The 26110-nt window shown below is 40.6% G+C and overlaps 1 protein-coding gene across 7 annotated transcripts in view; it reads right to left on the bottom strand.

The window, feature by feature from the left end:
• Positions 1-24503, bottom strand: part of htt (huntingtin) — a 42838-nt gene extending 18335 nt beyond the window's left edge. For 2 of the 7 annotated variants that reach the window (XM_017304689.1, XM_008408507.2), the window contains exons 1-50: positions 24094-24502; positions 23167-23250; positions 22214-22334; positions 21409-21468; positions 21216-21295; positions 19806-19944; positions 19558-19699; positions 18593-18771; positions 18313-18517; positions 17933-17980; positions 17641-17718; positions 16801-17177; positions 14587-14713; positions 14399-14514; positions 14207-14318; positions 13039-13176; positions 11877-12035; positions 11689-11786; positions 11473-11612; positions 11317-11380; positions 11110-11210; positions 10858-11004; positions 10650-10770; positions 10078-10223; positions 9786-9970; positions 9427-9644; positions 8468-8594; positions 7676-7803; positions 7469-7579; positions 7265-7342; positions 6678-6901; positions 6200-6278; positions 5927-6088; positions 5765-5820; positions 5539-5687; positions 5248-5384; positions 5027-5143; positions 4794-4916; positions 4352-4611; positions 4116-4258; positions 3585-3810; positions 3302-3446; positions 2916-3095; positions 2624-2800; positions 2399-2475; positions 2167-2302; positions 1943-2065; positions 1599-1806; positions 880-1025; positions 79-256 (exon numbers count right to left, since the gene is read on the bottom strand). In XM_017304689.1, coding sequence (XP_017160178.1) covers positions 79-256; positions 880-1025; positions 1599-1806; positions 1943-2065; positions 2167-2302; positions 2399-2475; positions 2624-2800; positions 2916-3095; positions 3302-3446; positions 3585-3810; positions 4116-4258; positions 4352-4611; positions 4794-4916; positions 5027-5143; positions 5248-5384; positions 5539-5687; positions 5765-5820; positions 5927-6088; positions 6200-6278; positions 6678-6901; positions 7265-7342; positions 7469-7579; positions 7676-7803; positions 8468-8594; positions 9427-9644; positions 9786-9970; positions 10078-10223; positions 10650-10770; positions 10858-11004; positions 11110-11210; positions 11317-11380; positions 11473-11612; positions 11689-11786; positions 11877-12035; positions 13039-13176; positions 14207-14318; positions 14399-14514; positions 14587-14713; positions 16801-17177; positions 17641-17718; positions 17933-17980; positions 18313-18517; positions 18593-18771; positions 19558-19699; positions 19806-19944; positions 21216-21295; positions 21409-21468; positions 22214-22334; positions 23167-23250; positions 24094-24191 — 6973 coding nt within the window. In that variant the 5' untranslated portion in view covers positions 24192-24502. Of the gene's footprint in view, positions 1-78; positions 257-879; positions 1026-1598; positions 1807-1942; positions 2066-2166; positions 2303-2398; positions 2476-2623; positions 2801-2915; positions 3096-3301; positions 3447-3584; positions 3811-4115; positions 4259-4351; positions 4612-4793; positions 4917-5026; positions 5144-5247; positions 5385-5538; positions 5688-5764; positions 5821-5926; positions 6089-6199; positions 6279-6677; positions 6902-7264; positions 7343-7468; positions 7580-7675; positions 7804-8467; positions 8595-9426; positions 9645-9785; positions 9971-10077; positions 10224-10649; positions 10771-10857; positions 11005-11109; positions 11211-11316; positions 11381-11472; positions 11613-11688; positions 11787-11876; positions 12036-13038; positions 13177-14206; positions 14319-14398; positions 14515-14586; positions 14714-16800; positions 17178-17640; positions 17719-17932; positions 17981-18312; positions 18518-18592; positions 18772-19557; positions 19700-19805; positions 19945-21215; positions 21296-21408; positions 21469-22213; positions 22335-23166; positions 23251-24089 lie in introns of all 7 variants that reach the window. The other 5 variants (XM_017304694.1, XM_008408514.2, XM_017304695.1 and 2 more) reach the window with 5 other exon arrangements.
• Positions 24504-26110: the final 1607 nt, after the last annotated feature.

The raw sequence follows: 26110 nt of genomic DNA, 5'->3' as shown, positions 1-26110 counted from the left end.
TATAAAGAGAGAGAGAGAGAATATAGGAAAAAAAACAACAGAATTATACAAGAATGCTTTGCAAAAAATGCTCCTGACCAGCAGCAATGGTGAGGTGCAGGCAGTAGATGAGGGAGCAGGTGTACGTCTTGTACTCCAAGGTAGAGAGCTTGTTCCACACACAGGGCTGCTGCAGGGCCAGGCAGAGGCAGGACAGAGCCCACTGTAGGTCCACGCTGAGGGGCAGCTGGTCCTGCAGCAGCCGCCACGCAACCACCTGCACAAACACATTCACACGCACGAATAAAAGACAGGATCTACTGAATATTTACATACTAATTATGGTTTGTGCAGGTTCCACCAAACCAAATTTAAGGCTTTTTAAGACCTTTTTGGGACAGTATTATGAATGGAATTTAAGACCTGCAGCAATGTACAAAAGAAAATCACAAATGGGACAAATATGGGTTGGCAACAGAGGCGATCCAACAGATGAGATGAACAAAGTTTGACCAACTATCAATACATTTGCATTTAACTGCGATAGACGTATAAAAAAAAAAAAAGAAAGCTAACTCGCTTTACACTTGCTAAAAGCTAAATAGAAATCTATACAGCATGTACAAGATTAAATAGTCCCGTAAGACCTGTGATTAATGTATTTAGGGCCAACTTATTTTTTATTTTTGATTATAGGCATTTTAAGATCTTAGCTTTAGACAATTGAATTTAAGACTTATTAAGGATGCACAGGCACCCTGACTGATATAAAAGATTACATTTTTTTTAATATAGTGCCAACCAATGTCTGGTAGTGTTTCTCAAATCTATCTTCTAGTTAAATTACTCTGAAGTTTTCAAAAGGCTTTCAAACATCTGTCATGTTTGTTGTTATTTTACCTCAGCCGCCATGCAGGTGAAGGAGGTGATGAGGTGCTCCTTGTCAGAGGGAATATGTAGTGATGAAGGCAGCTGATTCACACTCAACAGATACTGGGACAAAGCTCTGCAGAGGGCCAGAACCCTGGGGCAGAAACCCGGCTCGTCTGAGGAATAAAAGGAAAATACAAACATAAAAGAAGAAACGTCAGAGGACAGTGAATGTTTTATTGTACAACAGAACAAAATAAAAATCAACTATTTTTAATGCCACAACTAACAAGACAAGATCCACCTTTTTTATTCTCCTTATCATTACCAACATAACACATCACTACATTTTTCTCTATTATAATAATCATCATCTTCCAGATAATTTTTTAAATATATTTCCATATAAAAAATTAAAGTTTTCAGAATATCATATTTAGTGATTATAATTTTTTATATCATCATTAGTAGCATCAATATTAATAATTTCCTTTTATAATAATTACCACTAATATTAATCATAATTACTATATTACAGTGTCGTCATTATAAGCGTCACTCATAAATATCATCACTAATATTTTGGTTAACATCACTAACCCAATTTCTACAGCTAATTTTACAACCAGCATTATTATTATTATTATTATTATTATCATCATCACCATTACTTTCAATATAATGATCACTATTGTTATCCTAATTTTTAAAGCCCTGCTTCATATTCCAGCTCCTTTCCCACGTCTCACCGTACACGTCACCAAGCTGGTTCCAGTACGGCTGGGGGTGAGGTGGCGGCAGGAAGGACTGGTGTGGGGCAGGAAGTGACCCTGTGACCTCTTCTAGCTGATTGAGGGTCACCTGCAGGGCCGTCTCCAACAACAGAGATCCCTGACCCCGGGTTAACCTCTGCGCCCCCAAACCCAGGCAGGGACACAACAGGCTGAGATTGAAATCCTGGAAAAAAAAACAAAAAGTTGAGATGAAATTAAATTCACCTCTGCAGATTAATATAAATATGAATCATTGCCTCTATGCTCTAAAATGGGTGTTTTAAGCCGGTGCTTTGGGTTAACGTAATTGTTTTATTCACCTTGCAGCTCATAACGCCGAATAGATCAGAAGCAGGTAATTTAGTGAGGAGCTCTGTTGTTTCGAGCAGGGAAACATCTCCATGGAGACAGCACTGCGACTTCACCAGAGCAACATACCACTCCTAGAAAAAAAAAGAAACAGTTGCCAACAAGCTTTTTTTTTTTTTGTCCCCCACTCTTAAGAACAATTGTGATGTTATTTACTTTTGATAACAATCATTACCTTGTCAGCAACAACCTTTTCAGGGGCTATGGGTGGATCCCCATCCAGAGGGTGGGACGTGATAGGAGGTGCTGGGCTGCTGGTGTCGGCCACAGTGGCTCTGAACCTGTCCAGCAGGGAGTAGAACCTCTGATGCCTGCCACGGGTAAACAGAGGAGATGACATTACTCTTAGATTTGTTTCTTTCCTTATTTAAAAACAATAAAACTGAACCACGTGCGAAAAAGAATACCTTTGAGCTAGTCCGCTGGTCTGGAGGTATTCCTGAATCCTCTCCAGTTCTTCTACAGGCAGCTGGGCTATGCTGTTCTGTAGCGGTGTAAATATGGAAACAATCAGGCCACTGCTCCATTATAACAGTGTTTTAAATAAAAAGAAAAAAAAAAGAAATGTCGACCTCTTGGTATTTATTTTCATTACACTTCCACAACACATTTCCTGCTGCTCTGGATCTTACCTGCAGCGTCTCAGCCAGCAACATTTCCACTCTTCGGCACGCCAGGGTGTCCACCATGCGAGCTAAAACCCTAAACGGCGTGTTGAGCAGCTTGTCCACATAAAGCATGAGCAGAGAGCCAGACTGACTCAAGTGGATGCCTTCCAAACACTGTAAAGTCTTCTTTAGCATGGTGGGCTGTGGATTTAAGAAAAGCAAAGTAAATAGGAGAGACAGGGAAGCAGTAAATAAAATAATCTAGATTTTCAGCAGAGGAGAGGAAGGAGGGGAAAAAGGCCGTTTTTAATCTTACAGTGGGGAGATTGTCGCATCGAGACTGGATTGCCTGAATGAAGAGTCCGCTGGCGGCAGAGTTGCGGTGGACAGCGCTGATGAAATCTTGTACTGGAGGCTCATGGGAAAGACTGATGAGGTCACGCACGTGGTTGACGATCAGCCAGGTCAAATGCTCCGAGTCGTGGAGATTCTGACACTAAAAAGTAACGCAATTGAGCAAAAAGAATTACATCCGCTTCCTGCCGCAGACTGCAAGAGTCTAAAAGGTGACATGTTATGTTTCCTTAAACAGGTTAGGATACAGGTTATACAAAAGACGTTCATTACTTTTTTTTTTTTTTTGCTTTTTTTGCACAAAATCATTCTTGGATAATGAGATTTTAATACTAGTCGTATTCTCACCACGTAGTCACAGAAGAGGATCAGAGCTCCCCTGCGTACAATCTCCCTGTTGACCATCGCTAACCGGGACTCTGGTTTTTCTTCCTCTTGTCCTTCACCAGAGGAGTGTGGACTTAGCAGCTTTGTGCATGAGAGGCTGTGACCTCTGACCAGGAAGAGGGGAAAAGGCACAGCAAGAAAGAGTGTCTTTTAATAGCTTCATAGCTTTTTTTATCAGCTCATTTACAGAACATTTATGAGAGTGATTCTATAAATCAAAAGATCCCATCTAGTTTCTCCTCACCTCGGAGTCTGATGAACCTCAGTCCACCACGAATAGTTAGTGTAGTTAATGATGAGAAGGACCTGGCACCACAGCAGCACCAAAGATGGGTGGGTGGTGACGAGGCTCTGCACCATGCTGTTCAGCCCCTCTAAAGGATAGTAGAGGCCGGCCTCCAGACCCGGCTGCCCGCCGCCCTCGCCCTTCAGGAGCCGACTGGCTGCAGCCGTGATCCTGCGAAACATTCCTGGAAACAAAAAAGTCAAAACGTACTTTGTGAATTTCATCGTAAAAAAACATCGCATAAGACTTTTTACAAGCTTTAATTTTGTAAAGAACTCTGAACACTGGAACCGAAAGATATTTCAAATATCCAAAATAAAAACACAACAACCAGAAACAATAAATAAAATAAGAAAAAAACAACAACAACAACATGGAAACAAAACCATAACTAAAATAGATTATGATGGATTGCCATTAATTATCAGAATGGAAATTATCAAACTCATTTAAATTTTTTATGCGATTCATTGCGACAGGCTTACTCACCGCTTTTAAAAATATGAATGAAACACATGAGCAGCGTTCCCAGCTGCTGGCAGTAGAAGGTGTGCTGTTGCTCCGTAATGTCCACTTTGACCCGTCTGCTAGAAATTTCGTCAAGCAACACTCCGACCAACTGTAGCAGGAACCTAGAGGGACGAGGAATTTATTTTTTGAAGTTGCTCATTATAAACAGTTTGTTAGTCATGTTGCTTTTTTAGAACCTAAAGAGTTTAACTCACCTTGCAAAGGTTTCTTCAGGTGGAACCTTCTGCGCGTCTTCGCCGGCTTCCTGGTCACAGCTGGCGTCGGCGGCAGGCGGGTTGCTGGGGGACGGGATCTGCTGATGCAGGCGGCGAATCGTGTGGCAGGAGAGGAGGTGCGGGGAGAGAGACAGCTCGTGGACCCGAGACAAGACGATGTCCTCGGTGGACTGGGACACGAGTACTCTGAGCACTGCCAGGATTCCAGACACCCACAGCTGGACTGTAGCGACAGATGCCTACAGAGATGCGGACATTTTTTTTTTTGTAATCATTTTCTAATCAACAGACAAACTTGCAGGATCGTTATTGGAGCACAAGATTTTCAGCAGCCAGGCCAGAGAGCGACCCATTTTTTTTTCAGAAATGTTTTGAAGATGCTTTCTGGATTACTAGACTACTTTTGGGAATGTATTCTCACCATGGTGACAGGGATAGTGAACATGCTCTTCAGCAGCATGTCAACTGGTCTGAGAGAGGAGGGGGCCACAGTCTCAAACAAGGTGTTCAACACTCCTAACGCCTCCGGAGAGTCCAGCAGCATCTGCGACGCAACAAAAGCAGCACACAGAACATCAGGATGATTCATCTTGCCTTATCCAAGAGAATAAATAAGGTAAGATTAAAGAGATGAATATTCTGCTCAACAATAACCTGCTGCTTTGCAATCATAGGAAGAATAACATCTGCGATCTGCCTGGACAGTCTCTTCCACTTGTCCTCATTCTCTTTGTGACACTGCTGCAGAACGAGAATGAACATCTCCAACACCTGGAATGAAAGGCATGAAGGCACATTTAGGTATGAAGACTAAAGAATCTAGGACAACGTTAGCCTGCTGCTGCTGCTGTTGTTGTTGTTGCATTTCTGCATACCTGATGGTACTGCACGAGTCTGAGAAGCATGGACACCACCACTTCCTTCTGAGTGTCCAGCTCTTTGCCTGCATCTGCTTTGTTTGAACCTCTCAGCACAAAAAGATCATAAACTATAGGCTGCAAAGCAGGAATGGCTGTAAAAAAAGAAAAAAAACACAACTTGATTACTCATTAGATTTTTGGAGGATTACTTTCAAAAATACACTCTAAAAAAACAAAAAATAAAACTGTGTGGAAGAGATGTCGATAATTGTGGTACATGGCGTGTTTTCCTGCGTTTCCTCTCACCGTGGGTGACCGCTTTCCTGCCGCTCGCCATGATGCCGTCGCACAGCTGGATGATCTTGGGGATGCTGATAATCTGCTTGGAGTGGTAACGTTCGTAAGACAGCAGCACCAGGAAGAAAAAGATGTTTGGGATGATGGCTTCAGAATCCCTGAGCAGGAGGAGCAACGGTTAGATCGGCTGACAGAGTTTCAGAGGAGGAGAAGAAAAAAACGAAAAGAGAAATACCTGAACTGGCCCACTTCAATATATTCAAACTGCTTCAGGACAAAGCCTATGAAAACCTGAAACAGAGAAAAAAAATTGTTGCGTTACGGAAAACGATGATGGAAGTTGATACGAGGAAGGAAAAAAAAAACAAAAAAAAAACTAACAAACAATGTTTTTAACCTGATCCGAGTCCAGCAGGCAGTAATTGACTCTGAGCTGCACAAGCTGGGCCAGCAGGTCCAGAACCTGTCTCTGCAGGGCCACAGAGGTACTGGTGGTGTACTGCTTCAAAGCTTTGATCACAAGCGGCTCAAACAGACGGATGTGGTTGTGAATAGCATTCTGAGAGAAAACAAGGTATCTAGTTAATTTCAGGGCAAAAATAGCATGCATTTATATATGAAAAATCTAAAGCGTCAAAATCAGCCGTCAAAAAGAATAATTTAGGTGCACCTTGTCTCCTCTGTGACGTGTAGCGTTGGCGATGTTGGATCTCAGCTGATTGGATGCTTTTTGCATAACGTCAAACCATCTAGAACATAGAAGAAGGGAAACATTTTATAGCAGAAACATTCATATAACTTGAACTTTTTCCACATTTTGTTTCTACATTTCATGTGGTTTAGCAACACAAAGAAGAATATAATGCTAAAGCATGGCAAGCATTTATAAAGTCTTTGCAGAATTATGTTTCCATGCAATTGCAGCTGCAAGTCTTCTAGTAGCTGCAATTTACTTTGGAGGATTTTTTCCCCCAGTGCAAATAAAAAAATACGGAAAATAAAAAATAACCACATCATACCTTGTAGCATGTAGTTACAATGTGACAAAATGTGAAAAAGTAGCTCTGGCATTTAAAGTCTATTCTTCTCTACGCAAACAAAAATGAGTAACACGCGTCATACGATGGAAACGAGTGTGGCAACGTTACCCCGAGGTATCCTGCTCCTGCTCAGCCTGCACCATGTTACGTAGGCTGGCATCAGCCAGAGCCTGGGTGAAGTGTGTGTACGGAGCCATAAAGCAGTAGTGGTAGAGGCCCGGGCGCAGGCTGGAAGAGCCGAGGCGCAGGGCTTTGCCCTGGGAGCGGCTGGGTCCGCTCAGCACACTTTCATACTGGGAAGCCAGGTTGGTCCCGAACAGCGTCTTCAACAGCTGCAGAGAAAATCCAAAACTTTTCAGAGTACAAATAAACTGAAAATATGCAATATAACCAAATTATGGACATGATGTATCACTTTAACCATCACCTTGACTTAAATAGTGATTTTTTTTTGGTTGCCTTTACCTACCTGGTGCAAAGCAGCCAAATAAGGACTACATGAGTTAGTTCCTATAAAGCAGTGTATGGAACCATCGCACAGGGAGACCAACGCCTTTACAGGCCCTGTCGGCAGGAACCAGCCTCGCTCTGTGTGGAGGAGTACCGGATGTAGCGCACCGCTCAGTGCCACAACCATGAGGACTTCCACACACAGTTAGTGTGAGAAAAACACATCTAAACTTAGGATTACAAACCTGCTGCACACAAACAGTGGCCATGGTGGGTTCTCTGGAGAAACAGGACTTCAGGTAGCCCAGAATTTCCTCTACACACTATGGGGGAAAAAAAAGACAAACAGATTATTACTTTCTTTAAAAAAAAATAATCTCATTCTCTGCCTATTTCTAGTTAAAAGAAGTGTAACATTAATTTTTTCAAGAATAAAAGACAGACTTGACCTTTCCAATGTCATGCAGCGTGGCCAGCTCCAGCAGCTGGGACAAAACATCCAAGGCAGCGTGCAGAAAACCTCCAAACTTCTCCTGGCTGCTGTAGAGATCCAACGTCACCTGGGAGGGAAAACAAAAACACAAACCATTTTAACAACTTTCGCAACCTAACAGGAAACGTGCCGAGCTCAGCTAAGGCGGGACAAGAGGTCCGACCTTATAGTTGGCGTGTGTCGCTTTGAGGACGTCGTAGAGCTTGAGGTAGGGAGGCAGGTGGTAGAAGCTGCCCAGGGTGATGGATTTGTTCACAGCTGCTGAAGTGGTGCCGTCTGCTTGCCTGCCTGCTTTAAAATGATACAAAGCACAATTCGCGGTTCGCACACGTTTGTTTTCCCACAGTAAAATTCAAGCGTCTTCAAGGTAAGACTCCAAACTTTTAAAGCACCACACTTTGGATATAAAGATAATACAAAAAGACCTGAAAAAGAGTTTAATTCACTGTTTAATTACATTATTTATTACTGTTGTTAATAATATATTGAGGTAGTATTCTACATTCTACAACCGGGAGAAATTAAACTAAACAAAATTTTTTTTAAATGTCTCTATGGCACCTGACCTGGTCCAAGAATGTTCTCCAAGAAAGAGCTCTAAAAAAATTCTTACCAAGTTTTCTGGAAGAATTTTGGTAATTCTAACTAGCCTAAAACAATTGAAGTTTGGTCTGATTTAGCTTCAGAAAGTGAGGAATAAATGTGTGTCATTTTATTATTTTTAAATATCTGGTTTAAACTGTAAAATTTAAGGCCTTAAGCAAACGTTAGACTGAGCTCAATTACAAAACTGTGCAGGTTGAATATAAAGTACTTTTAAAAGACTTCATACAGAAAGAAATCAAGAGTTTTCTAAATCTTTTTTTACCTTTTCTAAACCTTAAAACTTTTTTTAAAACATTCATTTATAAACTGAAAATGATGCATGTTGGAGGACAATGATGTGTGGATGGACCTGTGTTGATCTCGTTGCTCTTCTTTGGGCTCATGGGTGCAGCAGCAGCCTCGGTCGTCTCCTTCTCCTTCCCTTTCCTGCGGATGGGACTGAGGGACGGCGTGTTGCTCAGAGAGGGGAGAGCAGCCTAGAAAAAAAAAAAGATACAGAGCAGAAACAGGTTGTGTCTTCCTTGTTCCTAAAATCATTCCATTTTTCACATTTCTCAACAAACTAAGAGAATCCAGGTTTAATGCAGGATAATAATATTGTATGTTTTGTAAATAAAGACGATCTAAGTCGGTGAAGATTTAAAAAAAACTGAATTAGCCCTTTACTTTGCTGTTGAATCAGAAGCAAACATAAACATGTTGTTTTGTGATTTGTCAAATATGGAGCTATAATATTAAAATTTATTAAATATTTTAAAATCAAATTTCTATACTCTTGTAAGAAAATCAAATGTTTACAGTTTGTAATTTTGAAATGGAGAATTTGTCTGAACCGTTTGATCTGATTTGCTGTTTGGTCTGTGATAGATTTAGTTTATTTCAAAATCAGTTTTAAAATCCCAATTTTTGATTGGCATTCAAAGATAAAAACAACTTATTTCAAAATCCACTTGTCCAGATTAACTCCATGACCCAAGAAGTAGTTAAGGTGAAAAATGCAGTGACATATCATTTCTTCTTAGTTTTTAATGCAGTGTGCTTTTCTCCTAGTACTCAAATGATCACGCAGTTGGAAAAAAAAACCTGAAGTTATGATACAACTCAGCAGATCATTTTCTCTAGTGTTCTTTCATTTCTTCGCATCTTCTGCTAACCCTTTATCCAAGTTAAATTTAGAATAAAACTCAAAACCCATACTTTTCAAAGCTTTCCCTAGGAACCTTATAAAATAACTGCTAGCAAAATGGGGCCATAATACAGCTTTGACAAAACTCAAACTCAATATAAGCTGTTTTCCCTCAGGCTTGCCTTAGCTGCTGGTCCTGGCGGCGTGTCGTCCAGAACGTGCGCACAGATGTTGAGAACCTTTAGCAGATGAGAAAACAGCTGTTCCACCATGGCCACCAGGGAGCGCTCTGACAGGGCTGTCCAGGGTTCCTCTGTTTTATTTGGGCCTGCACCAGTGTTCCCAGTGCTTCCTTCCTCCTCTCCAGCCCAGGGGTTGCGTAAGCATTTAGGAGCCACAGCTGAGAACAGTGATATCTATTAAGAGCCAATACTTTTCCTCTTTAATTCAAAAGATTACGCAAAAAAGTGGCACAAGTTTGAATAATAAAAAAGACCAATTCTGCAAAAACAAATGGGGAAATTTAACACGAATTTCTCACCCGCAAGCAGGTTCCCACAGAGCAGAAGTGCATCTTGGTGTGCAGAGAGATCCAGAGGAAACCACGCAGAAGACAGCAGGGAGAGCACCATGTTGGCCGGTCCCACGGTCAGCGTCTTCCGCTCAGAATCCAGCGCAGACGAGGAGGAGGCCGAAGAGGTTGGAGCGTTGCCGCTCTGAGACAAACTATAACGACAAGATTATCAAAAATTTTGCTTAACTGCTTACTGACGAATGGAAAACAACAACCATTAAGGGAGATTTTTTTTTTTTTTAAACAAAGGTTCTCAAACCTGAGTGTCCTGCCTCTGCTGCGGTTGAGACTAGAACGAGAAGAAAAGTTGCTGCTAGAGCTAACGTAGCCACAGTGCCAGCCTGTACTCCAGGTACCGACAGGAAAATTTGATGCTAGAAGACACAAGGCCTCGCAGCAGCCAAACTACAGAGAAAGAAGAAGAATGTTTAAGTACCTTAAAGAGGTAGCAGTACGTATCTTCAGTTGTTATAAAAAACGCTATATATATATCTCATATTACTTAAAAGAAATTGGACTTTGCAGTTTGACACCTTGAAATTAGCATCTGTCTCTTTAAGAAGCTCCTGCCTTCAGCAAGTCATCACAGCAATGCTCCTCTATTATGCCATTTATGTTTGTAAAGGGCATAATGGAAGATTTCTCAAACATGTATGAAAGAATCAAAGCAACACTCCAAATATGTTTCTGATGAGGGAATAACATTATAACATGACATAAAGCTAAAAAAAACCCCACTGATTTCAAATAACTTCCTTCCCCCCCTTTAAGAAAACACCATCAGAAACTTGCGACAACAATAAATGACTGAACATTTTTCTGAAAACTTACAGTTAGCGCTCTGGAGGTGGAAGATGTAAAAGCATGGGAGACTGCAGTAACAACTCTGGACAGGTTGTTCTCTAACGAGACGTCGGACACAGAGTTAGAAAAGTTGTAGCCTCGATACGTCCTTGAGGAAAGAGAAAAGTTTTCTCACATTTACCTTGAAGCCGACTTCAACGTACTTGACACCATCTTTCAGTTTCATGAACAATACCTTGTGATTGTGCTGACTGTGAACTGGGATGGGGGTTGTGTCTCATGCATGAGTAGCTGCAGGTAGACTGAACTCTGGTCCCGGGCGATCGCCACCACTGGGTCTACCTGGCCTTGGTCACAGTCAAAGAACAATCTTGGAACCAGTCTAGAAGGAAGAGGCACAGGAGAGAAAAAAAAAATTGAGTTTTGGGTTAAGATCTTGGATTATACAGTGGTGTGGTCTTGTTCAAATACAAAAGAGCTAGCATACCTGCTGACGGCAGAGGCTGCCACGTGTCGCACTCTTGGATCGTCGTCTCCCAACAAATAGATGACCACATCATTCAGAACCCTGCCCTGAATCCGTAGTCGCTAAAGAAATTCCAACAAATTTAGGCTCGCGACATGTTTGTCGGTATAAAATCTCTCAATGATCTTTCAAACAAAGAGAAAAAGAAAAGCCGAGGCGGCAGCATACCCCAGTGAAGTGATGATCTCCTTTGTGCAAAGTTTCAGTTTTTCTCTCCAAGAAATTAATTAATCTAAACCAAGAAAAAAATAAAATAAAAAAAAACTAAATGTACAATGGAAGCAAAGACACGTGTCGGTCGCAGTCAAAAGGAACAAATCTCACCTGAAGTCTAACTCGGACAGAGTTTCCAGGAGCTCGGTGCGAACGAGCCAGTAGGAAGAATCCCGCAGAGCGAAGAGGTCTATCACCAGCTGCAGCCCGAGCTCGCTCAGCGTGCTGCTGCACAGCGTCATGATGCAGTGCTGGAACGCACCACAAACACAGACTCAGTAACACAAACGGGCACAAACCACTGACGCTCCTGCAGGCCCATCCTACCCTGACTGCAGCACACGCCATCTTGCAGGTGACCGAGGATTCGTCTTTTAAAGTTTTCTGGAGCAAAGGCACCAAATCCACCAGGGACAGGGGGTTACCTGAAGAGCAGAGTGCAGGAATAACAATCAGCCTCGCATCAGCTCAGCAGTAACTTCAACACGAAAAGAAAAAGAAAAAAACACACAAACCTGTTGTACTCTGCACACCGGCCAGCCAGGTGTGAATATTGTAACGTGTTTTGGTAAGCGCAGCTAGGATGATGGCTCCACAGAGGATGGCTGTGGCCCCTCTGATCTGGGGGTCCCCGTGCTCGATGAGGCCCAGAACATCACTGATGTACTGCTGCTCTGCAATGGCACAGACCAAACAGCTGTCAGACTACAGTTGTCAGAAAAATGATCAAAACTACTGAACAGTTTTGATAATTATCACTAGGGCCGAATTGATTAATCCAATGAAATGTTATTAATCGATGATTGAAATAATCGTCAACTAATTTAGTAATTGTTTCATCTCTAACGCAATTATATAGGCTCAAGAAAAAATCTTTTTCTGAAGAAGAACACCATCATAGCAGTAATTAAGCCAAAACTGTACATAACACACACACACATATAATGTAATTAAGATAAAAAATCTCTGTTAGTAAACATATTTTACCCAGAACTCCTCAAGCGGGATAGTTTTAGTTTCACCAAGTTAAACTTCTGTAAAAAAATAAATAAATAATAATAATCTATCACCTTTTGCTACCCAATTGTTAATAAGTTAATCTAAAAATTAACAGATCAGCACCAGACTGTATTGATGTTAAGTTGAGCAGAAAGATCTGAGCTTTTCACATGTTGATTATAGAAGCATTTTTTAATGATCTACCATTTACTAAAGGAATGCTACTTAATTGCTTTTTAGGCATTTTATCCTCATTTCAAAAGGAATTAAATAATCTATTTGCATCTTCTCATGTGTATCTAATATTTTGTAGAAGAGGCTTAAATGAAAAATCTGCAGAATGTGCCAAATTTTGTACCCAATTAAATCACTAGAATAATCGATAGATTAATCAACATATAAAGCAATCGTTGTCCAGTCTTAATCAGATAAAATTTTGTTCTGTCTTTTGTTGCATTTTTTTTTCTTTTACAGTTTCTATCAATACTTAAACTTTGGCTGGCAAAGTCTGAAACTCCTCTGACCTTATATAAATATTCCCACCTGCATTAAACCAACTTCACATGTATTCACCTATTATCGGATTAGGACGACAGCCAACCTTCTTCAACAGATTATCTTTTTTTTTTTACCCAAACACAATCAAAAGGGTTTTGACAACTGAATTTGCTATCATACCTGCAACTGGGACGCCATCCAGTGGCTCCAGGTAGAGAGAATTAAAGAACGCTTCAGGATGCAGCGCTGCTGCAGCTCCGACGCAGCTGACCGCCAGCGCCTTCACGCTCACTCGAACCTCTTTATCAGGAATCAATCCTGAAGAAACAAACAAACAAACAAAAAAAAAAACACTTGTATGGCTAGACATAAACTGACAAATATTAAAACTCCTTTCGTCAACATTTTGCAAGTTATGTTATGAAATTGGTTTCATTGGAATTTTATGCGATACATAAACTACACACTATCTACCATCTGCATTTTCTGTGACACATTCATATTGTGTAGTTAATCATTTGTAAGTCATTATTGCTTGTTATGTTAATATCTGGCAGTCCCATGTAAAATAGATTGTGTAAAGTTAGGATTCTTAATTTTCCAAAAATATTAAATCTCTTCTTTCTAGTCAACTCAGTTTTGTGTATCATCACAATGCAATGAAACCCACAGAGCTGAAGCTGTAACATAACGACGTGTGAAAAGGCTGAGAAATGAGAGTAATTTAGGGCTGAAATGATTAATAGATTATTGAAATAATTCAACTAATTTAAAAAGACTAAAAAAAAAAAAAAAGACAATTTGCTGAAACACCCACAGGGAAGCAACTGAGCCAAAACTGTACAAGAAAATATATACATCTTACATTTAACATGAAACATGTTCAAAAAAAGAAAAACAAATGTAAATGTACTACCCAGAACTCCTCAAGTGGCAAAGTTTCAGCTTCTTCTGATTCAAATTGTATAAAGAACAAAATGTCCTATTAAGCACCGTTTTTCTGTCTTCTAATGTGTTTCTAATATTTTACAAAAAAGGCTTATGTGATTGAATGAAAAATCAGCAGAATGGGCCCATTTTTAAAAAATCCAATTGATAAACTGATTTTCCAAACAAACGATAGAATAATCGATTACTAAAATCATTAGTTGCATCCCCAACATATTTTACTTTGTTAGGTTCGTCATAATGCCAACTTTTATTATACTTTGATTTTCTTCTTTGTAAATCCTAGGTTTATGTTAAACTCTTAAAATATTAGAAAAGATAAAATTGTAGTTCAGCCTAATTTTGCTAATACAGTATATACATGTTCAATTTCAAGCCGTGGCTTGAAGCAGCTGCTCACCGTTCTTGTGTCCAGTGAGAAGAAAGGAAGCGGCGAGAAGTCGCACACAGTGAACCAGTGGCTCCGCCCCCTGGTCCGTGTAGTGTCCAATCGGACCCTTTATCCGTGACGGCTGTAAGACATTTAATAAAACGATCAGAAATAAATCGTGATGTTTACTTCTTCGATCGTTGACCACAGCTGTGGACGTACCTTATTATCAGGTTCGGGTTCAGCAGGCTCGTCCTTGGGAACGAACCGGTCCACGCTGCTGTCCGAACCCTGCCGATTGTGACCTCGGCCATCGAACAGATGAGGCTTACTCAGAGCTGGACGCAAAAAAGTTTTTTTTTAGGGTGACAAAGATCTACATGGGTTTTCATATTCAGCTGCCTGCCTACCGAGGGCTGACTGCAGGAACGGCTCTGAGGGTTCTTCCTGGGAGGAAGGCGCTGCTCCTTCATCTTCTTCATCCTGTAGCGTTCCTATCTGCATGCCGGAGTACTGGCTCTCGCTGCCGTCCAGGACCTTAGTTTGACACACAAAACGTCTTCATGAGAGAATTAAAAGTTTGATTCACGAGCAAAACTCCCAACAAAAAGCCAAAGTTTCTCCCAGTAGGAAAAACGCCAGCATGCAGAAGCAACATGTCGAATTTCAAACTACTGGATCCGATTTGCTGGAAATAAGACGGGGACATAAGAAAGAATCCAAACTTTACGTGGTACACGCATTTTAAAGTTAAAGGTCCACTGAGTCATGCTTGAAAACACAATTTACAGCAAATCAAGTACATACAGTAGGAAGCAGGGGGCTGGTGATTTCACACAAATGCAGCTTCTATAATACAGGGAAAATCAAAAATCAAGCTTTTGCTTTTATTCTAACAGGAACAAGTTCTCATTAGAATATTTTAAGCTAAGCTTTATTAAAAAAAATGTTTGACCAGAAGAAGGGACTTCAAATACAAGTTGCTCTTCTCACTGGAGCAAAAGTCTTCTGCAGCATCTTCAAATAACAGAGAATCTCATCTAAGGATGAACAAAAAAAAAGGAAAAACAACTCTTCATGCTTCATCTTTTACAACTCACTGCAAGCCAGTAACATCCTTGGTCTTAACCGCCGTCTTTCAAAAGCATCTGCCTTTTGAGAAAGAATCGTTCAAAATGAGGGGGAAAAAGTAAAGGAGGCGCAAGCTACCGTCCATGACAACAAGAGGAAAAGATGCTATCACAACCCAGGAAATCGAGTGCAGGGGTAGAAAACGAATAAATGAGGGAAGCCAAAGATTTCAGAAACAAGCAAGGCGCCACCCTTTCTTTTCAAATCATCTGACCTTGTCACTAGTGCTAGAAGAGGAGGTGGCATAGAAGGAGGAAGAGGACGAGACAGATAGAGAAGACGACGAGGAGAAAGAAGCGGTGTAGACAGAGGAGCTGCTGGCTGGCGCGTCGGGACCCTCGGTGGGAGTCGGCGAGAGCGGAGGTGGCTGGACTGCCTGCTGCAGGGAGGGCCGCAACCGCGGCAAGGTGTGGACAAGGATAAAGAGGGGGAAGGCAAAACCATTAGAGAGGACAAGAGTTGGTTTGGGGTTTTTTTGTGGGAAGAAAATGTTGCTAACCAAAGACCTTAGTTATGACTGTGTTAAAGGTGTTTTTATGAGAAAACAGGCCAAAAGAGGAAAAAAACATTTTTGACAGCTTGTTCCGGTTCTAATAAACAGTATTGTTTCTCAACCCCTCACGCGGACTCAGGAGGAGCACAGAAAATGTGATGGGCAGCTGGGAAGCGTGGGGAGTTGTCCCGTCAGACTGTTGACTTCCAAAACTACACACACACACACACACAAAAAAAAAAAAACTTGTAAAAGAACACACAGTGCGACCGCACTTGGGGTCTCTTAAGACCACGGGAGGGTTAAAGATGAACTTCTTGGCTTTTTTCTAGAATTAAATCTTACATTGGTATTTACAGTTTGAACCATTTACTGAATTGCTGATTCCAGTCATTTACAGTTATGCAACTAAAATAAATTAAATTTTGAGACCATGTAGCCATTACAGTTCCTAAACATTTGCCAAGTAAAAACTCTAGGCTTTTCCAGACTGATCTCCACAAAGTTTTCTTCCACTTGACCATGGAGAGTCCCACATGCCTTTTGGCAAACTGTTGTCAAGTTGATCTGACTTCTCATCAACAGCGGCGTTCTCACTGCCTCTCTCCCACAAAGCTGTGACTGGTGAAGAACCCGGGCAACATTTGTTATCTGCAGAGTCTCTCCATCTCAGCCGCTGAAGCTTGTAGCTCCATCAGTGTAGTCAAAGGCGTCCTGGTGATGTCTCTCACTAGTCTCCTTCTTGCATATTTTAAATGTCACTGATCCGTACTGATGGAACCTATTCAGAAGTATTTTTACCAAAATTCCTTTTTTTTTCTTGCTTTATCAAAAAATGATTTCACAGGGAAATAGTGATGATTGTGATTTTACTGAGCTAAAAACAAAAGCAGCTTCCCCCACATGTCAGGGTTAATCGGTGTAACAGTAGCTTTCCGTAAACACAATCACACAGCAGATCCAGAAGAAAAGCATTTTATAGCAAGAGAGTCCTACTGACCAGTTCTGCTACATCCGAAGGCGTCACGGCCGAATCCGGTCCCTCTGTGGTCGTCTGAGACGAGTCGCTTGGTGGGAGCGATCGATCATTGGTGCCCAGCGCCATCCCGCCTTCGCCGAGCGGCCCCCCGCCTTCTGGGGTGGCGTTTTCTGGTGTGGTGTAGTCGGCTGTCTCCGGGGTGACGTTGGCGCCACTGGAACTTCGACTCAGCATTTCCTCCTCGTTTTCATTGGGTGACTCGGGGGTGCCTGATGCGGACGTGCCGCCGCCCTGCTCAGAGGAGGCGCTGAGGTCCACAGAGTCGCCAGGCTGCAGCGTGTGCTGCGAAGAGCGCGGCTGCTCTGTGATGATGTCCACCTGAGCAGCAGATGAGTCGTCTGCCCCAAAGAACACGGGAAGAAACTAGACTTTAAAAAACAAAGGCGGTAAAAATGATCTCACCAAATTAGAAAAGGAGAATTAACAGACTGTTATGTAAAAGAATAAATTAATAAAAACCGGAGCACGTGACGATATGTTCTTTGAATATTCTCAAGTTTGAATCCCATCCAAACTAACACTACTCATCCTCCGTAGTGGTGGTGGTGGCAGCATCACGCTACGGGGATGCTTTTTATTAATAGGAACAAGGTAGATGGATGGACTGAAACATAGAAAATTCTGGAAGAAAAGCTGTGAGAGGCCAAAGAGTTTAACTTAAACTTTCAATTAATTACATCAAGGTTTGTGTGAATTTCTGCAAGGTACCATATTTATGTTCCAAGAGCACAGCCTTCTGTGCTTGCAGAATTTCACATGATTACTACATTTTTTTTATTGCAGACAATGGAGACGTCTCACCTGTGAAGGCTCTTGCGTTGACTTCTGCTCTCTCGGGGTCGTCCTCCAGCCCATCCTCTTCTCCAGAAAGAATTTTACCTGGAAAGTTCAGATTTATTCTCAGCTAAAGAGATTGTGATGCGTGCAGCAGAAAGATACGGCCGCATGCTCCTTTATTGGAAGAATCGAAACACGTAAGGTAAGGTAAGGTAATCTACGGCCTCAAGAGACTAAATTGAAGGCATGGTTGCCCAGGACCTCCATTAAACTAGAGTGTAAGTCGAGGTGAGCACAACATAAACAAACAAGTCACCTCTCTGTTTCCTGAGAAGAAGTGGACTGCAGGAAGACCCTCCCCCCGCTGCATAAGGCAGGAAAACAGGAAACAGAAACAAGACGTGAGAGAAAAAAGCAGCAAAAGCCGATGGAGCGTTGCAGGAAACAAAGATATTTATACACGGACAAAAGGAGGCGAGTTAGGGAGCAAAGACAACGGCACAAAGTTAGACCAAAGTAGAAGTTGGAATGGAGAACAGATTGACCAGAACAGTGCGCACGAATGAACTAAAGGCCACCTGAGACAGCCAGTCGACTGATGCGCTAAGTGCTAGTTGACTGAGTAAATATTTGAAGGCCCATATCGCTAAGCATTAGAGGGATGAACAATCTGTCCCAATTGATTGATGGGATTACCGATGAGCTCCAGGATGCTGCCCGAGCGAGCGCGGCTCTCCGTGTCCTGACGAAACACGGTGGCGTGAGGAATGCTGCCGGCCGTGATGAGCACGTGCAGAAGCTCCGGCGGGGGAGTCCTGAACATCTGCTGCAGGAGCTCCAGGGCGGCTGTGACCACGTTGTGATCCCAATGCTGCGTGTAGTGCAGCGTCAGCTCGTACACCTTCAGGCACACAGGAATCATTCAGCTAAGGAGAACGAAAACACAAATGCACAAAAAAGAAACAACTGATCTGACCTGCAGGAGTTGCTCGGGTGTTGGCTGGACGTCGGCCTCCTTCCTCATCACTCCAAAGCTCCCTTTGAGGCTGCTGGTGTTGACTTGGTGCTGCAGCAGGGGCATCAGGTAGCGAAACGTTAGCAGCACCCCCAGAATAAGATGGCTAGGGTGTTCGTCATCGACTGGAAGCAACAGGCCTGAAGGAGGAGAAGAAAAGGCAGATTATGCGCGAGTTAGCTTATTTTTTTCCAAGTAAAGTAGGATTGTTTTAAGTTATTGATTCATCTATCAATTATTCGGACAAAAATAATCGCAACATTCTGCAGCGGATTTTTCATTCAAGTAATTTTGTATACATTAGAAATTGACTAAAAGATGCAAATAAGCAGTTAAATTAAATTTTTAAATAAGAGAATAAACATTTTATTACTTAAAATGCAATAACATAACACTCCCTTAGTGTGCACTTGATTATTTGTAGCAAAGAATGCTTCTGCAGATAAAAAAAAAAACGAGATACTAACAACATATTGTTAGTTTCTCACTAGTAGAAAGCTCAGCCCTTTCTGCTCAACGTATTAATAAAGTGTAAATCTGGTCTGTTGCTGATTTTCTGGATTAACTAATACATAGTTATAAATATTTTTATTTTCTCACACAATTTGAACCAGATGAAGTTAAAACTATGCCACTTGAGGAGTTCCGGGTAGAACATATTTACAGACAAAAGTTGTTTTGGTTTTTGTCATCTTAAAAGCAAAATGCCATCGTAAATACAATACTGCTCTGACTGTATTGTTCTTTCAGCAATACTCCAGTTAATGAATCAATTACTAATTTTGATTACAATTATTTCAGTGAATGATTCCTCACGATCAATCGTTTCAGTCGCGCTGTAAATCAACAAAATTGATCCTTGTGATAGTAAAAATAAAATAAAAACACAAATCAACTCTGAGCGTTTCATTCTGTGTGCGACCTACCCAGCAGCACATTAAGGAGCCAGGTGTAGAAATAACTTGTGCGTCTGGAGTGTTGGCACACGCTGACGGCGCAGCTGGCCGCTGTCCGTCTGATGGTGGGGGAGCTGGACTTCAAGTTGGCAACAAATGACTTCAGCAGGACCTGAAAAAACAAAAAAAAACATAAAGTTACAGTACTACAATGACACGTTTCAAAAGTGTGAGGATCGCCAACAACAAACAGGACTGAGCTTATCTGAGTCGGATACCTTAATCTCGCCGTCGTTAGCGAAGTTTCCCAAGGCTGACATGATTTTAGGTATCGCTGCAGCGAGCGTCTCCTGCACGGTTTCCTCCTGACGCTTGGTGATGCGACTGAGGCATGGCAGCAGGTTGACCAGGTAAGGTCTGGACCACAGAAACACATGGAACAAACATGACAAAATTAAAAAGATTCACACGATGATGTTTTCCATCCTTACTTGTAAAACCTAGCATACTGGGAAAAATCAACTATTGAATTTTATTGCTAGCAAAAAACGATTGAACCTCTGAGTATGTTGTTGTGTGCCAGTTTTGCTGGACAAATAATGATCCTGTTGCATCATCCAAACGGGTATTTATGAGTGAATATTACTTCGAAGTGTTTTTCTGATGAATGTTGATAAAAATAAAAGAAAAAGAAATAGCTATAACAGAGCCAAAGGTTTGATGTTGTTAATAGGATCAATATATGATTATTCTCAATAAATAAAGTGCATATATGATTATTTACTCATTTTTGCTTTAATACAGCATAGTTAATATTAGAGATGCAAAAGAATTCAAATCATAATCATGATCCCAATATCAACGAGTCCAACACAGTCAGAGCTTACTTGCAATATTGGGTAGGTTACTGTATATCAGGAGACAGTAAAGCTTTGAATGCAAATAATATATTTGACTACATGGGTAATATTTCCCTCCTCTTGACACAAACTTCCTACAGATTTCCCCCAACAACATATTTCAACTCAAAAGAGCAAAATAACAATGGAAAACAAAAACGAGGATAAAAATGTAGGTCATTAAAACTCTATAGTTGTTGATAAATGACACTGCAATTAAAAACTATATATCCTAATTATTTGTTTTCCTAATGTGAGCTTTATGCAAGTTTCTCCAACTGAAATTTAAGATCTTTTTAAACAATGAATGGAATTTAATGTCTCTGTCACAGCAAAAATGATACAAAAGAAAACTGCAAATAAATAAATCATATGGGTTCGCAATAGAAATGAGTCAATGGCAAAGACGAACAACGTCCAACCAACTGACAATAAATTTGCACTTATCCAGTAAGGATGTAAAACAGTGAGCTAGCTTAACTCTTGTTAGCTAGGGTATATTAGCAGCTAGTTACCAGTAGCCACAACCGCCGTGAGTCACAGAACACAGTACAGATTAGTGCACACGACTAAGTTTTGCGTAACAGTAAAGCACTGCGAGAAAAAAGAAAACTACATAGAATGAGACAAAATAGTCCATTCACAACAAAATTTAAGATCTGTGAATAACGTATTTAAGGCCAACTTGTTGTTTTTCAATTACTTTAAGGCCTTAATTTTAGATATATTAACTTTTGCGACTTTCGCGTCAAAATAAATATTAACATAAGGAAGCGTTACAGTGCCTACCTGCATTTCTGGGGTCGGATGAGGTGGGCGAGCTCAGCAAACCTCCACAAAGCTGCCCTCAGACTCCGTGAGGCACCGTTCTGTCGAGGTACGAGAACCACATTAAACAAAGCACTGAACTTTTACATTTCTCTTATGTGAATAAAATGAACTAAACAACAAAACATAACCAGGTCTGAGCCTTAATTAATACCTTTTTAATTTCTTTGTACAACTCCAGCTGCAGTCTAGGCAAGTTCGAGTCCATCAGAGCCTGGGGAGTAAAAAGAGTCTAGTAAGTAGCAGAAATGATTCAATAATAGCAGTTATTAAGATATTCTGCACAATTACAATTGTATTTTTTTAGAACAAATGGAATTTGCCATAGCTATTTTATTTTTTTTAGTTACAAGCAAATTTATGATTAAAGACTAAAGTTAAAACAAGAAGACCACAAATCTTTGGATGTTCTACTTTGTTACAGGATGACTGTTCACAAATATATGTGGAAAGCTAAAAGTTTAAAACAGGAACAATTTTCTGTCACACCAAGTTCTTCCAGCCCCCAATACAACACACTGCACACTTGCAATCAGGGAAACGTCTTTCTCCAGGCAACTGGACTATTCTATTATATTGCCAAAGAGAAGACGATGATTTAGCGCTCCAGAGAACATGCCTCCTTTAATACTAAATGTTGCATGTAAATTATACAAGTTTAGATACAATGTTGATAATTGAAAAAAGAACACTGTAATACTTTAGCAGCAGTGGGAATAATTGTTGCTTTTCTGTTTTGAATAAAAGCAAATAGGTCAGGTTGTCCAATTTTTGTTTTTATGCAACTATAGTTACAATACTTTTTCCTTATTATCTTATATAATTTCAGCATGAGTTTCTCTCTTTTCATGTTAAATAAGAAGAATTGGTCCAAAAAAAGAAATTTGCTATGTATTGGATTTACTCAACAGCAAAATCCAGCTTCAAAACAATCACAAAATGTACAAAATATTACTCACTTTGATGATTTTGTTCAGGCACTCATCAGCCACCATACGGACATCTGATTCACTGTCATCGCTGCAGAGAAGAAACATCTCCATGGCGATCCCAAGCAGTTTCTGAAACTCTGGAGATGTTCTGTTTCCAGGCCCCCCAAAAAACACAAACAGTCAGGCAATTATTAAGCATTAAGATTTTTATAAGTGACTAACTGACATAAATTACTAGAAGCTGCCTCCATTATTTCTACTGATCCACTGGTAACATAATTTAAAATATTTGGTCAACGTTACACTAAGGATGCCTTTGCATGTCAAATATTGTAAATGCAAGGAGTTAGCAAAAGCTGGCTATATTAAAAAAAAAACACGACAAAATTGTCTTTTTAATGTACAAAACTGGGACTAGACACTTAAGTGCCATCATGGTGGGCTTATAAAATAAACCCATCAGTGCAGCGGTACCTAAATTCTTTAATTTGATCAGAACAGGGCCAATGTTTTTACAAAAATCTGTACAAAATACTTCAATCTTATCTTCAATTTCAAGTTTAAAATTTTTTTTTCCCCAAGATTTTTTTTTTTACAACCCCTTACCGCTTAGTTTTGCTCCTGTACCAGTTTGAGTCACGCTTCTCTCTTCTCTAGCAGTAGTTTTTTCTCTGCCTTTGGTTCTAAAAAAAATCTAACTCGAAGGCAGCTCTTTAAAATCTGACAGAGTGCTGTTCCTTCGTCACATTGTCTTTAAAAAAAAAAGCTCTAAATTTAGGTCATATTTTTCCATATGTGTAGACATATACAAACATTTTAAATGAAAACTACCAAACAAAAGAATCTGGGTGAGAATTTACTTTCTATACTTAATCTGAAAACATAAACTGCAAAAACACTGTGGTAAGATTTCTCCACTGTAGAGTGGATGAGAAGAGCCACTAATGAGAAGTCATTTTATTCCTTTTATCAGGGCCTACCTCAGTGATTGAGCCACAATGTTTTCACATATCGTCAGGCAATGGGTCACTCTGTCCTTTTTTGTTGCAGCTTGCTCCTTTTTTCTGTAAAAGCATCACAAATTCAGAATGTCAGAGAAGCAAAGAAGGCCGGAAGAAACGCACAGTCATTACCGGTTTCTTTGAACATTTCTTTGCTTGCAACCCAACAAATTATTTAAAAAAAACTATGCAATAAAAAAAAAATTGATGTTAATACATACAGTGAGAAACAAACAGAACCCAGAAAAGGAATCACAATGTAATTCAAATAAAAATGGGATTAGAAATACAAATCTTAAATTTCACACTAATTTTATTCTGCAGGACTACAAACTTTAACATTAAAATCTAAAATTAATGACTTTGCACCCACAGTTGTGGGTATGCTACTATAAGTCCAAACTTAATATCATCCATCACAAAGAGCCAGAACACAATCCTCCCAGCTATCCATCAGGATGGTAGCATTACATCACTCCAATGAGTGAACCTGCCCCCTTTTTTAAAGCTACGTTGGTTTGCAGTGGTAGTTAGAAGAGCGTTATACACTTTAAACAGATCATTCTAAAGCTTTCTGACAAATCTAGTTCACAACACAACCAAAGATGCTTTAAATTGGTCTTTCTGACCATTCACAGGTGCGTGAGCGTCAGTGAATCGGCTTAAGCGTTGGTCACAACACATATAAGCTTGCTATAACCATGATGAGAAATAGCCCCGCTAATATAATAAATAAATATTCCTTACATTTTTCATGAGATTAAACAGAAGATCAGATTGTGTGGCAATACACAGTAATATACAAACTATTCGAGGGGGTTGAGGGGTGACACTGGCATCGCTAGCGAGCTAGGCTAACTGTAACGCAGCGGTGTCCGTTTTGTAGCATCTAAAAAACGCACTTACTGTCTCTGAACGAGCTCCTCTGCTGTCGGTGGTCCCTGCTGTTGTTGAAATGACTTCAGAGACTCAAAGGCCTTCATTAGCTTCTCCATGGTGGCCATTTTAGCAATCCACAACGAGAACGCTCGCCCGAGAAGCTAATATTTACTATTTGCGCTAACCAGCTAACACTGTAGAGTAAGGTAGAGGGGACAAGTTAGCCCTAAGAGAGCAGGAGGTGCGTAGCGCGTCGAGGGTTAACGCTGCCCGCGGCGGCTACCACCCGCTCTCCGCTTTCACTTCTGTCAACTTGCCGCTTATTTTTCCACAATGTTAACCCTGACAGAACCAAATGTGTGCTGAGAATATGCCATCTTTGATGCAGCAAATGCGTTCTTTCCAGCAGTCACACCAGGAAGTGGCGACAAGTTGCAGCGTCGGGGAGGGACGTAAAACTCAGTGGCCAATCAGTGTGCGGCTTTCTTTTGGCTGATTTGTCAGAGAGCCAATGAACTGCTGCGTTGTTCTGCCTCATGTTATTGTTGCTGTCATGGGACCGTTGAAATCAGGAGGCTGTTTCGCAAAACCCTAGATAGGATATTAAACTGTCAACTGTGATTTTTCTGTTAGTCACATGCAGTTTCTTTTCTCGCTTTTTTGAAGGCAGCGTTTAACAACTACCTGAGATCATTGTTTAGCGCATAAGGTCTGTTTTAGATTAGACTGGCATTCCTATCGCCTGTCACACGGATCAAAAATGGCTTTTTGTACAGTCAGTCCCTTTATCTATTTCCTCTCTATGGTTTAAATCGTACACCTTGGCCTATAAACTTGAATTTAACTGACAACTTATTAACGTTTTATAGACTTACAATGATTGTTCTGCATGCACTCAGTGATCAGAAGTTTATATACAATTTATCACTTTTACCAGTGTAATTCTAAAAACAACTTTGAAGGACTTTAACAAGAATTAAGTGCACAAGGTTAAGTTTATTGTGATTTTTTTTCTTTTTCGAAACCACCCCGAGTCAAAATTATACAGGCAGGTGTCCCTTAACATAAATCAGAATATTTTGTGTGCAGACATCAACTATTCTGGCACAATTATGACTATTTGACCTCTTAGAATGGAAGGTAAATTTGGATCGCTTGTGGCTGTAGAGTACTAGGTTGTAATCCAGCTTTATGAGATTCCATTCATTTCTCCGCTGCCATCTCATCACAGTGAGTGTTCGCAGAAAGCTACATCTGTGAAATTAATCTAAAACTTGCCACGGTAACCCTGACCTTAGCAAAGAACAACAGACTTTACATCATTTAGAAAGTGTAATACATACAAAAGCGTAATTTATTTCAATACTAAAAATCCCAGCTGTTTCATTTTGGATTGGCATTCTTAAGAGTGCTATCCTGGATGGCGTAGTGAACCCCTAATAAACTACTGTCAAAAGTTAACAAACAGAGCTGGTGCAGTTCACCAGTCTGTGCTGGTTCATATACAACACATGCCAAGAATCGTATTGGAAGCATTTTGTTGCCATCCAGATGTCAGAATCATGCCTAATGCAGCAAATTTTCATACCAAATGCCTAACTTTGCCACTATTCAACAGCCTCTGCGTTTAGAGTAATATTTTCACACAAACTTCTGTATTTAAAGTTTCATTAACCTTATGTTCCTGCAGGTGGCAGTGTTGTCTCCTCAGCTGAACAAGTACAAAATAATGAGAGTTTAATTACATCAACATGCTGCATAACTTATTCGATTAACTGGTTAAAAAGACATGCGGGGAATCCGTTGGTCTTGCTTCTCTGCCACACCTCCACAGTCAGATGAAGGAGTAATCTTTCCAACATCAGCTGACTAACTGACATAACGCCGCAGGTGAAAGGTTCATCTCTGGGAGAAAATAAAGAAAACTGTAAAGGCAATCAGCTGACGGGAACAAATTAACTTTAATTTACAGTCAGCAGAAACTGTAAAGAAAGTTTCACTTCACCTCCGCCTTTCATTCACAAACAAATCGACAGAAGAAAAA

This window comes from Poecilia reticulata, linkage group LG1 (assembly GCF_000633615.1).
Source record: "Poecilia reticulata strain Guanapo linkage group LG1, Guppy_female_1.0+MT, whole genome shotgun sequence".
NCBI lineage: Eukaryota > Metazoa > Chordata > Actinopteri > Cyprinodontiformes > Poeciliidae > Poecilia > Poecilia reticulata.
Note: the sequence above shows the minus strand (reverse complement) of the source record. Positions and strands in the feature narration are given on the sequence as shown.